At 36.5% G+C, this 13,566-nt stretch overlaps 1 protein-coding gene across 2 annotated transcripts in view; it reads left to right on the top strand.

The window, feature by feature from the left end:
* Positions 1 to 4,001: 4,001 nt before the first annotated feature.
* The window catches only part of LOC121408702 (ADP-ribose pyrophosphatase, mitochondrial-like), a 28,755-nt gene continuing 19,190 nt past the window's right edge, over positions 4,002 to 13,566 (top strand). The window contains exon 1 of one of the 2 annotated variants that reach the window (XM_041600303.1): positions 4,002 to 4,165. Coding sequence is in view for 1 of the 2 variants with exons in the window: in XM_041600302.1 (XP_041456236.1) it covers positions 13,203 to 13,205 (3 nt within the window). In the remaining variant the exon portion in view is untranslated. Of the gene's footprint in view, positions 4,166 to 12,713; positions 13,206 to 13,566 lie in introns of those variants that run through there. The other variant, XM_041600302.1, reaches the window with a different exon arrangement.

Genomic DNA, 13,566 nt, shown 5'->3' with positions numbered 1-13,566 from the left:
ATTACTGCTCTACAATAAAAAAAGAAATCTTAAGATATTTTCACAGCCCTGTATTTCCTCTTTTCCTTTTCATTGACATGATTGGCAGGCGTTTTGTCTGATACTATTTCAGCTCATATGAGCACTTATGAATTTTAGATTCCAAAACTTCTTCCCATTACCTGTTACTAATCAGATCGAGATGGCAGCTATATAGTCTGGTTCATCCCATGCAACTTTTGTTATTCATGGGCGAGGTGCAAGACCTAAGTTTTCGAAGCGAGGGGGTTGTTGATAGGGGAGCTTTTGCATTTTCTAGAATAAAATCGAAGGATCTCGTGCACACTCAGTTTGGTGAATTTTGTGAATTTTACCCTCTCAATCGGCGGCCCCCGGCTGCGTATATACGGTCATGTTTGTCATCTTAAAGTCTTTAAAAGGCCCATATTAGATTGGTTCGAAACAATTTTGTTTGCCAGGCTCATCATTTGCTGGAACTGCGACCCTGATCATGAAGAAACACCAGTCTGCAGAAGGGAGGAAACAGAAGGAGCAAAAAAAAAAAAACTCCAAGACTGTTTAATTCTCAAGAAATTTATTTTTGAATGCTCTTAGAAACGTAACTTTTATACTCCATTTTTACACAAAGCCCTTACCGTGGGGGGGGGGGTCCTCACCCTCTCCTGCTCGATCGCTTCGGTATCTCACGCTGTCAAATATATTGTGCCACCTTCGGGATTTTGCCTCCCCCCCCCCAAAAAAAAAAAAAAAAAAAAAAAAACTGAAAGTATTCCGGCGCGCCTGTCCCTGGATATGAAGTCGAAAATTTATTCCGCTATGAGATTGTATTAAAAAGGTCAAAATTTTTGCTTCGCTCGCTCGCAACAAATTTTAAAGATAATTTCTGCACGGATACGCAATATCTGGTCTTCTCAAAATCTGTCGCCTCATTAAGCCTGTTCATACCATGATATGACCGGGAAATTTTTTGCTCTTGCCCTCCCTGGCCACCAACCCAGGCCTGTTACGCCGCTGACCATTGGCGGCGGAAGCCAATAAATTTAGGGGGTGTCCACCTGAAATTTTGGGATGGACACATGTGAAAAATAGGACAAGCGCCCCAAAAATTTTTGACAAGCAAAAAAAAAAAAAAAAAAAAAAAAAAAAGGTTATCAAAAACAAATTTAGGGGGGACCATCCCCCCACCTAAAATTTAGGGGGGACACGTCCCCCCCCCGCTTCCGCCGCCTATGCAGCTGACATACTTTTGCTTTTCTCTATATTAACAAAGCACATAGGGATATTGCTCATGCAGCTAGTGATATATGCGCCATAATATGATTTTATATTAGGCCTATTATTATTATCATTATTTCTATTTGGCAGACACCGGGGGCAGACAAGATCTTCTCTCTACCCCTCTATTCTTTCTTTCTCATTCTTTTTAAAAGGAAAGTCTACCCCAAAATAACATTTTTTTTTCAACAAGACCAGAAAAATCAATCAGATTGACAGACTGAACTAAAAAGTTTGAGGGAAATTTGACAACCATAATAAGAAATTTATAAATTTTAAATGAAATGAATATCACTAGGAAATTGCCAACTTGCTGACATCGTAGGTGCACAACTAATTTTATCTATTATAGGATCATTTCCGAAATTTTAATTTCCTCAAAACTTTCACCAGGATATCTTGAGATAATTATGTTTTTCATGTTTCCATTATTACAGACGTTATATCTTGGACCTATCCACGGAGGATTATTCTACTGGGGTGCTGAGCATTGTCACAGCACCCCATCCTCCGTTGGTTGGTATAGGTCCACTGCATGCTTTATAGTTCTCTTTAACAACCATGAAAATATGAATTTATGATTCAATATTTATGAAAGAGTGATTAAAGGTATATGAAAATAAATTATAGTCAAGCTCAATACTTATTTTGATTTCATTAGATATTTCGAATTAAGGCCTACATTACAACGTATATGGACACCGTTATTGACAGCGTTAAAGGACATGTCCACCCCAACAAAAACTTGATTTGAATAAAAAGAGAAAAATTCAACAAGCATAACACTGAAAATTTCATCAAAATCGGAAAGATATGGCATTTTAAAGTTTCGCTTATTTTCAACAAAATAGTTATATGAACGAGCCAGTTACATCCAAATGAGAGAGTAGATGACATCACTCACTCACTATTTCTTTTGTATTTTATTATATGAAATATGAAATATTTTTATTTTCTCGTCATTGTCATGTGAAATGAAGTTTCATTCCTCCCTGAATACATGGAATTCCATTATCTTAAAATTTTGTGATTCAGGCAAGGAGGTCCTAATCGTCAAATTCGTAGAAATTGAAATATTGTATAATTCAAACAATAAGAAACAAAAGAAATAGTGAGTGAGTGACGCCATCGACTCTCTCATTTGGATCAAACTGGCTCGTTCATATAACTATTTTGTTGAAAATAAGCGAAAGTTTGAAATGTCATAACTTTCTTATTTTACATCCGATTTTGATGAAATTATCAGCATTGTGCTTGTCTGATTTTTCTCTATTGATTCAAATCAACATTTTTCTGAGGTGGACTTGACCTTGAAGACGCACTGGGTGAATATAATGTATTTGATTTGTACCTTTTAAAGGTGGTATAGTTTTTTATTTTACTTTTTTTTCATTCTTCGCTCATCCCCCTCCTATATTTCACAATGTCCACTTTCCCTTTAATTCTTTACCCCGTGATTTTGCTTTGGCTTTTCCTTTGTAGTCTGATTTTTCTTTAGTGTCCGATCTCCTTACGAACTTCATAGTTACTTTAAGGAACCTGCAGACACTACAAGCTCTGCTATTCATGCAGGTTCCTTCATATTTCACTTTATTCACTGCCATTATCTTTGTATTTTCTATGTAATCAAATGTATTACTTGTATTATGTTATTATTTTGTTATCTTGTGAAATATGAAAATAAATTCAATTCAATTAAATAATCATGAAAATGTAAAACTTGATTCGAGTTGACTGAAAAAAATCACGCGATTGGTCAAATAATGAATTTTTGCAGTATGAATAAATTTGTAAACAAAACAATGGTATAGTGGTATGCATCCATGACTTCATAAAATCGGCAATTTGATTCCCCCATTTTTCATATATGATTAAAATTTCATAACTTTCTTTTAGTTGTCCAATTTATTTCAATTAAACGTTTTTTGTTTTGTTCACTGATCCGATGCTTGGGTAGACTCCCCTTTTAAGCATTCTCCCCTCTTGCTTAAGACTCTTTTGATTTTTTTCTTGAATATATATTTTTTCCAATCTCCTTGTATATCATCTCACCCTTTCTCTCTATCATTTCTTCGCCAATCCCCACCCCTTTCCCCTTTTTTATCATCTCAGTCAACACTACTGAACTTTGTCCAACAGGTGCCTATACCATTATGCCATAGTGCCCAAATGTCCAAACTTAAGTAGTTGTGCATAACAACTGCCCTCACATTCTTTCAGCATCTAATATTGGCTCAACATATCGGTCGCCACACTACAGGGGCCGCGCAGAACGGTTTTCAAAGTGGGGGGGGGGGGGGCTGCATGAGCCAAAAGTGGGGTGCTGACCACGCTAAAAATTACAATCATATCGTCATTTTCACGTTTTTGTACATGGTTTTGGAAAAAGTGGGGGGCTGAAGCCCCCGAGCCCCCCTCCCCCGGTTCCGCGGCCCCTGATATCATTTTCAATACAAAATCACATATCAGCTCTGTAACAAACTCAAATGGATTTTGGAACCCTTTTCCGTAACCTTTAGAAAATAATGTGGTGACAGTATGGTTTTGGATCTCTCGCGCGAGAACGATCCGAAAGGTCCTAGATCCTGGAAGAGATTTGCTTGAGCGCACAGATTAGAAGTTTCTTTTATAGGGCCTTGGCCTTGCCTGCGAGCTGCCGGCCGGTATGTCGCGCGCGCCCTCTATTGCCCCTTGTTTGTGAACCGCCCAACCTACCGGTAACCTACCAGGACCTTGGAGCGTGATTGGAGTTCGTTATCGTATCCGAATTTCCTTTTTTTTCTTTGATTACATTTAAATGTGTTAACAAGTAGACATTATTTGAGCTGGAAAATCCCCCATCTTTACGACATCTTGACTGGAACATCAGCACGATTACTTCGATAAAGAGGTCGGTAAAGCGAGCGTGAGTTTGATTGAATGTTGTTACTGACCTGAGCCAGTGAACTCGAGTCGAGCGTGTTTTGGTGAAATATCGCGCCCGGCAGCGACGGGTCCGTGATGCGTCCGGGATTGCCCAGCCAGGACCAGGAGCGCTTGGCAAGCGAGAATTTTCTTTAGTGTTAACAGTTTGACTGAATGGTCTGCTGAATCAGAGGAGTTTTTTAAAAACATTTCTGATTTTTCTTAGTTCACCTCCGCGTTCCAGTAGCCAGGCGGCTTCTTGACAGTTGACCAGTAGAGGCGCACGGCCAATATGGGAGACTCCAATAAGGCCAGGGAGACAATCTCCCATATTTTTGGAGACTTGCCTTGCAAAAGAACAAAAGAAACAACACCAACAAAAGCATGATTTTTTCCACCCAAACTTTTGTCCCACTGAGGTCAGAAGCCCATTTGTTTTGTGTGTGGATGACAACAAAAATCCTTATAAAAACCAAAGTAGATGGTGAATTTTTAAAGTAGACGGTGAAAAGGGGTAATATTTCATGAGGAATCTGCTTATCACATTTTTATTTGCCGCCAAGGTAATCCTTTTTAAGCAAATGTAAACAAAGAAAATTGGTCTCCCAAACTGGAGACTGTCTCTGAAATTGGATACCCAAATTCTTTATAAAAGTCTGATATTGGAGATGAGCTCTCTCAATCTCATGGGAGACAGTCTCCATTATTGGCCGTGCGCCTCTACTGTTGACAGTAAAATGAAAAATCATTTACAATGATTTACGGTACTGAAGCTGACGTAGGCTTACTAAATTGAAGCCAAGAAGTCAGGTGTTCCCATTCATGTTTGTGTAGATTCTACCGCCAAAAAATCTGAAATTTTGCCCCCGAGATTTCTACTTTCCTTCTAAAAGATCTAGCCCTAAATCATGTACATGGAATACAACTTCATTTCCGACATTTCTGCGCCATCGATTTTATTTTTAAACAAGAATTCATCAAAAAAATGAGAAAAATATGAAGACGGAAGAGACTTGCCTGATTTTTAGTACACCGCCATCTTGTTTCCTATTGTTCTTCGCCAACGATACAGACGCGTGCGTCGCATAACGTTGGCGAAGAACAATAGGAATCAAGATGGCTCAAGACATGAATATTCATGAGTATTCCTGTAGATCTAGATTGAGGTTTTGCTATTTGCATATTCATTTATCAGATCCCGATATGTGAATATTCATGTATATTCATGAATATTCAATGCGGCTTGATACATGACCCTCGCCCATGTGCAATTTGCGATTGTGATTTCTTGGAATCGGCAGTGAATTACGGTAATACCTGTGAGGATAACAACTGCTTTAAATCACAGATTTTGAGACTGATAGTTCAAGCAAGGACAAGGAGTGAGACAGGGCAAAATGTTAGTCAAGTTATCATAGATGACATTTTTTTTTTTACATGATGCATTGTGTTTAATTACAAAAAGTGACACACTTTTTTTTTTTTTTTACAACTTAAATGATTAAGATAAACTTTATTTTAAAGGTGTCCACATTTCAAGATAATTTACGATTTCACAGTAACCAAAAAGTGACACACTTTGTCACTCAGAGTGTCTATCCGTTTTTTGTTCCAGGATGGTTCGGGTAGGTGATGAAGCGGAGTGTTATAGTGAAGTGTAGTGGAGCGTACAATCATCACCTGAGGTAGGTTAGCTTCAGCTATACCAACCTTGCACACACAACATAATTTTACAGTAAATTTTAAGCAGTGGAGCGAACCACAGCCATTGCGAGTTCAATGGGAGTTTTCTGTCTGTGTAAGAGGAGGACTGAGATCAATCAGAAATGACATATTTTTCAGTAGACCAAAAGCTTCGGTCTGTGTTATGTTGGTTGTTCAGCTGAGCTCTGTTGGCTTCACTCACCAAATACAGAGACCGAAGTTCTAGCGTGATCTGTAGGGGACTCAATGGCCATATGTTTATGTACTTAAGATCAGATAAAACGGAGAAGTGAATTTGCGCGACAGTCGAGGTAAGTCACTTTTTTGGTTCCTTTAAACTTGATTTTTCTCAGTTTTTTGGCAATTAATGGCAAGGGGCAATATTAATTTGCATTTTGGTCGCGTTAATTTTCAAAATTTTTATTCATTAAAGACAAAAATTTAAGAGCCGCGACGGAGGGATTTTGCATTGTAAATCCCCTAATGGTGGCTGCATGATAGTGAGCCGTCTGTGTACAAGGAGAAATTAAAAAAATAAAAAATGCAAAAAAAAAACTCCTCGAAACAGACGGCTGCCGGCTTTCTAATTTAATAATGGTATAACACTTTCCGGATAATTTCACTTTTTATGAACTCATATTAAATGTGATATCTTTAATTTCAGACAATGATCAGTCTTCTGCAATCTGAATGTGTACTGCTGGACTAATTCTTATATTGCACATGTGAAGATGGGTGCTTGCTCGTTAGTAGACTACATGTACCTGTAGCTTATGTTATCTGCTTATGTACCACTATTAGTGAACACCTCTCTTCTCATGTGAAATATTTTGGTCACTTGAGATGTTATTACAGGACTACATTGTACCTACACTACTGAAAAAAGGGGGATGATAATGACGTAATGATGATGGTGAGGTAATCTTATTAACCCTGGTGACGTGATAGTCAAGTTGGAAAGTTCTAATCTGACCATATCTTGTTCTTTTGAGAATTTGAAGATTTGAATTTTTTTCATCGTCTTCCTATTCAGTTCCCTTTTGGAAGGTCGTTGCGAAGTTTTTAAGGGTATTGTCTGATGCTTTAAGTAAATGCAGTGTTCGGTAGTTACTCACACTACATGATTAGGTGACTGTTGTGGTGTGTGTGATAATGAGCATTTACACTTTTACAGACCTGTAATCAATCAGTTACACAAACAATGAAACAGTGTCACAAAGCAACAGCATCATGGTAGACTGTGATTTAAAAAATAGGCAAATTAATGCAAAATTCTTCATTTTTTTTTTGTGGGGGGGGTGTATTATGATGTATAGTTGCTGGTCAGGCTATAATTCAGACATCTTCTCTCGGCCTGGGACCCATCTTTAATTGCCTCCATTTAAATCCCACACACTCGTTTTGGTAGAGATGGGGATCAAGGAATCCTGAAATACATGTAAGAATCAGCCATAAATCATCCTGTGCATTAAAGTATTTCTGACCTTTACACAAAATCTAGGTGTGCTTGTCAATGTAATCTCATAGGTTTCATGACAAGTCTCTGGGAACCAGTTCTACTGGGAACACTGAACGTCTTGAGAAAAGACAGTAAAACAAGACTTTTCTTATGACACAGTCCTTTTTCAGCACATGTAAAGGTCAAGTCCACTTCAGAAAAATGTTGATTTGGATCAATAGAGAAAAATCAGACAATCATAATGCTGAAAATTTCAGGATAAATTGAATTTGTCCTCATGAACAGGGACAACACCCTGTTAAAAAAATTGATGTAAAAATAGTAGAGAAAATAATGAAAAAATATTGGTGAAAATTAAAGAAAAATCCATTAAATTTTGAGAAAGTTTAATTAGAATGTGAAGTTTTTGATTCGTGAGGTCAGAAACGAGCAGCTTCCCCATATATATATGTTATGTATTATGAAATGCAGAAATTTCATTTTTTTAATGGTTCGTGATGACTTTTTCTGAGAAAATGACATTACATGACATGTAATACATGTACTATACAATTTTGTTTTGATATAGAATGATGACCTTCAGATTATTCTACTGATTTTTTTCTGTTAGATTGAAATTAAGTTTTAAAAGAATATATCGATTTTATGTAGTGTCATGTATATACATGTAATTTTTTTGTATGGTTCGGATTCTCATATAAGGAGATGCAGTTAAAAGAAAAAATTGAGGCTAATAATATTGACCCCCCCCCCCTCTTTGTATTTAAATGGATGGTCCGGGCTTAGAGTATTTTTAGCTTACCGTAATAAATGGTCATGCGTCATGAGCTCGCCCCCCAAAAAGGGTGGTGCTGTTACACATTTTCGCTTCGTGCTATAGTAATTCTTAATTATTTTCAAAACCATAGAGGCTATTCCAACAAATGTAGTATCATTTTAAAGCTGAATTATTAATGCAATAGCCTGGAAAGTTTCATTGCTGTAGACTTTTTAGAACTTGAGTTATAGCTCTCAAAAGTCAGGACACCAGAGGTGATGAGGGGTGGTGCCGGAAGCGGCGCCGCCTGTACAAAGTCAATGGGAAAACGCAATTTTTGGTGTAATTTTGGGGAAAGCATCAATATTTTTGTCAAAACTTGGCCTAAACCTACAAACTTGGTATCAAATTGAAGCTAACATACTCTACTTTACTGTCTAATGATTGAAAAGTATGTTTTTCCATGTCATAGACCTGTGTGATTAGGTTGAAACATAAAAATCTGATAAATTTGCAATGTCTTAATTTTGACATTTTTTCCAGATTGACACATATTTGAATGACAGTTATTGTTAGCACTAAACTTGCATCAATTACAAAAAAAAACCACTTCCTACAATTCTGAGGGGATGAAAATACTGCTCAGTATTAAGGCAAATCATCCAAATTATTAACTGACAAAGGTCAATGACCTTCAAACATCCAGAAAATGTGTTATGAATTTTAGAAAGTTTAGCATTATTTTCTTAAAAGCACCAAGTTTGTACATCTTCACTGATGTCTTATTACACATTCATGTATACATATTTCACTAAATACACACACTGACATTTAACAATAAGTGTCTGTGTGAAATGGTCAAATGGACATAACCTACTTCAAATGTTATCATACCAAAGGACTGCATACTATATTTTGGCTTTGAACTCATCAAAACCCGCCATGGCTTTAAACTATCAAATACAGACTATGTGGATATAATGCGTGCAATTGCACTTTAGAAACTTCTTTCATGAAGCTGCAGTAGTCATATAAATTGATGTATGTTTGTACATACAGCATCTGCAAAGTTGTTTCAGTCTTTACTCCTGAACCTATAGACATTGTCTCTTGCATGTCATCATCACTTGGCAGATCATTGTAATAAGAGCCTCGGTATTAAGCAAATTGTGTAACTTACATTTCAATTGTTACTTTTTCTTTGAATTGTTTATGTACCTACATGTACCTTCAATTCCTTTTAAAATGTTAATAACTTATAAATTCTGATACATCATACATGTACAAGTCAAAGAAAACCCAACAAATGTTGGTATTGCAAGCATTATAACACCTGATATATAGTATATGATTCCTGAAACGCATGATTTTTTTTGGCTAAAGTCGGGATCAATTTTCAGATCATTAATTGAACATGAACCCTACACAATTATATATTGTTAGAAAGGTCTGAATGTGTTCTGTCATAATATAGCATTATTTTTGTCATAGGGGTACTACACAAAATTTTATGACAAAAACCATGAGATTAAAAAAAATATCAGAATTTCCCTATTCAAGTCCATTTAAAACTATTGCCTTACACCTAATGCTATTTTTGAGTGCAGATTTGGATTCCTTGTGCAATTTCCTTTCAGAAAATGTATACTTTTGCTATCATAGGGTGTATACTTTGTCAGATAAATGTTTTTAAAGTTGAAAGTGCGTCGCGAAAGCAAAAATCACCATGTAACGCAAAAGGGGGCGACCTCATGACGCATGACCAAATAGAGTAGAATTCACTGAGCAAATGCCGAAAAATACATCAAAATCGGATAGCAAAGTACAAAGTTATTGAATTTTAAAGTTTAGCAATATTTTGTGACAATGGTCGTCATGATTATTCATTAGGTGGGCTGATGATGTCACATCCCCTCTTGTTCTTTTGTATTTTAATGTATGAAATAAGGTTTATTCAAATTTTTCCTCCAAGAACTAGAAAAATTGGAATGACAACTGATTTAGTGCATTGGATATTTATTGTTGCAACTTATTTCATTATAAGGAAGACACATTTTGCACAAATATGAAATAATGAAAAAAAAAGATTTTATGTAATAACATAAGAAAACAGAAAGTGGGGATGTGACATCATCAGCCCACCTAATGAATATTCATGACGACTGTTTTCACAAAATAATGCTAAACTTAAATTCTTCAATGACTTCGTAGTTATCCGATTTTGATGAAATTTTCGGCATTTTGCTCAGTATATTCTACTCTATGTATTAAGATATAAATATTTTCAGCCCAGACCATCCCTTTATAAAGTTCTATATGAGTTTTAATAGAAAATTTTGATCCAAATTTGAAATAGAGCCTATAGATGAAAATTTTTTAGAAAATATCTGCTTTTGCTTAGAATCACCCATAATGTTTATAGAGAATGAATGCGTACTGGTTATCATTCATTATATTCTTCCTCATGTTTGTTTTTTGTTTATTGAAAAAGAAATTCAGATTTTGCATGTAATTGATTTTTTCTAGAAATAACCAAAAACGAGTGCCATGATAATAATGCAGATTGCAGAAGTCAGAAAAAAGGTGGTTTTCAATATTGTCATGCATGAATTTTTTAAATGAAAGAACATTTGAAAGAGAAATTTTTTCTAGTTCAGGTATATCTTTCTGACAAAATGTCATGAAAGTGACTGTTCATTAACTCAAAAGTTAGCATGGTTCACTATCTAGAGAAGACTAAGAAAAGCCTTTTGGGCTTTTTGACACTTAATTTTAAGGTATAGATTTTTCATTATTCAGCAAAGTACATGTATTCTAATAGTGCTACATGTAGAGGGCAGCCTTTCAGGCACAGGTTATTTAAACAAGGTTTTGTATGATGTCATAGGGAAAACTTGGCTGGCAGGATGTACTTGCCTTTGACGTCATGGAACTTTGACGCAATCAGAGACGATGAGTCAAAGTGGACTAGATATTGAAGTAAGATGATGTCATTATTCAAAACGTACAATGATTTCTAGGCTGAATACAGACAAACTTTCTCTTTACAAAGTGGTATTTCATTGACGTCATATCACCAGGAAGTTTTTGGTTATAAGTTGACCACCATGCTGAAAACTGTCTGTACAAGTGTTAGGAGTGCTAATGAGGTGAACACTGCTATTCTCTGTTTAAGGCTTAGATGGAAATTATACTTGGAAGTATTCCGCTCTGCTTCAAAAATAGTGACTTGTAAATAAAGCATTAAATTGTTTCAGGTTCTGTTTCTAAAATGTAAGTATTTTCACCCTCCCATCATCAACCATTCTATTGTTGTTAGTACTCTTTTACCCTTTTTAGACAGGCTAAAATTTCCGTAACCCCGTACTATTGGTGGGGCTAAATGGCAATTTAGCCCCACCTATAGTACGGGGTTAAGCTTAGCCCACTTTCGTTTTACACAGCCTTTTTGCAAAGTGGGCTAACCCCACCTATAGTACGGGATTATTTGGCCCTGCAAAAAAGCAGGGTTATCCCACCAATTGCGGTGCTAAGAGCAATAGTACGGGGTTAAGATCGCATGTGTAAAACAAAAGTGGGCTAAGCTTAACCCCGTACTATAGGTGGGGCTAAATGGCAATTTGGCTCTACCTATAGACGGGGTTAAGGAAATTGTAACGTGTGTAAAAAGTGTACAAGTGAAGCACTTGTACTACGAATGATCGACAAAAACCACTAGTCCGGGGTTAGCGAGTTTCGTGTGTAAAAAGCAAGCATTCCTTATCCGGGGTTAGCAATAACAATTTGGCATGTGTGAAAAGGAAAAAAAATAGTACGGGGTTAAGGATAGTACGGGGTTAGTGATAGTCCGGGGTTAAGAAAATCCTGTGTAAAAAGGGCATTTGGAATCGATTGTTATTTTTACCTCCTCCCCCCTTCCCCTCCCCCTCCCCCTATTGCCTCCTGATATTCTCTGTTGCCTATTGTACACTATCCAGTGATTGATTATAAATGGGATTTATAAAACTTTAATTGTCTTGAATACAAGACTACTACATGTAAGCCTATAAATTGAATTGTATTGCTTTTGAAATGTCATTTGGATGATTAGGGGGGGGGTGAATAGAGATGTCCCATGACTGATCAGGAGGCACAGGAAAGTGGTGTCATGACCTCAGGCAAGCCGAGACCCACATACAAACCTCTCTAGGCTTCACCTGCAGACAGGTTTCTATTTCTGCCCAAATTTGCTTCATGTTTCTTCGATTAAATCTGAATATAACTCACTGTATTTTCAAAACACTCTAGACTTATTACTACATCTACCTTGTTAACTAGCTGTATCTTTTTCATTACCATTTTCACAATTATTTTCTTTATTGAACATCAAACAGTAATTATAGGCATTATCATTTTTATGCATTTGTACATAAAAGTATGTAGGTCTCGAATCGAAATTTCTTCTTGCCTCAAAGTTTAAAAATACTCAGTGGAACTGCCTCACCTGATGACGTATATTTCTGAGGCCGTTTGTTTGATTTGCTTTCCAGAATTCGGAACCTCCTAAAACTTTCTCTAAAAAGTCTTTGATTCTGCTCAGAAGTTTGATTCTAGGAGATAGTGCTGAGACTATTTGGACGTTTGCCAGGCCTGAATGTATTCCGCAGGATCATGTCTGTCATTCCGACAGCTAGATATCTCTCATACCAGTATATGTCAAGGCAACAATACATGCTCTCTGGTGGATCTGGTCTTGAGTTTGGTGTAGTTTGGGGCTATGCATTAGCAGTCAAGTATATCTGTTCTACATGTATGTATTGTGAAGAGATTTCCAGTTTATGCACTCTTGGATGAATGTTGTTTTCTAACTCACGAAACAGGAAAAACATTTCTTTCTGATGCCTCTGTATGACACACAACTACATGTATACATAAGTCAAGATTGGTGATACAAATACTCCGAAGTGGTGAGACTTTATTTCTGACGTGATAGTCGCAGTTCGGACTTTTGTCAAGTTTGATAATAAGCCTACAAATGTTTTAGAGAGGATATTGCTGATTGCGTACACTGGCAGGATTTGGAATTTCTTTCTTCACGTCAAAAGTACTAGGAGGAAATATGGGATGGTGAGTTGAAATTCAATCCTGGTATCGATTGATCACAACTTGTGAACTCCTGCATGAACTGCTTTCTTGCAGGCTAAATACTCAAGAGATGCTTTGTTGCTTCATTCCCCATGCATGTGTCTCATTTTCCTGCAGATATTCTTTCTTTTTTTTCAATTAAAACAAACGTTTTTTTTTTTTGCTTCATCCATAGCATTTCTTAGAATTCTTTTTTTTTCCTGTGTCTTTGATGTATGCATATTGATTATTGCACTGTTTTCATTTGTGAAAATGTGCAGGTTGCTTGAATTATCATCAACCTGTTACCCCCTTTGTGGGGTTGGACAGCTCTTTTCTTTCAAGGCTCTCCTCCATACTATTC

This window comes from Lytechinus variegatus, chromosome 2 (assembly GCF_018143015.1).
Source record: "Lytechinus variegatus isolate NC3 chromosome 2, Lvar_3.0, whole genome shotgun sequence".
Lineage (NCBI taxonomy): Eukaryota > Metazoa > Echinodermata > Echinoidea > Temnopleuroida > Toxopneustidae > Lytechinus > Lytechinus variegatus.
This window is presented reverse-complemented; position numbering and strand designations above follow the sequence as displayed.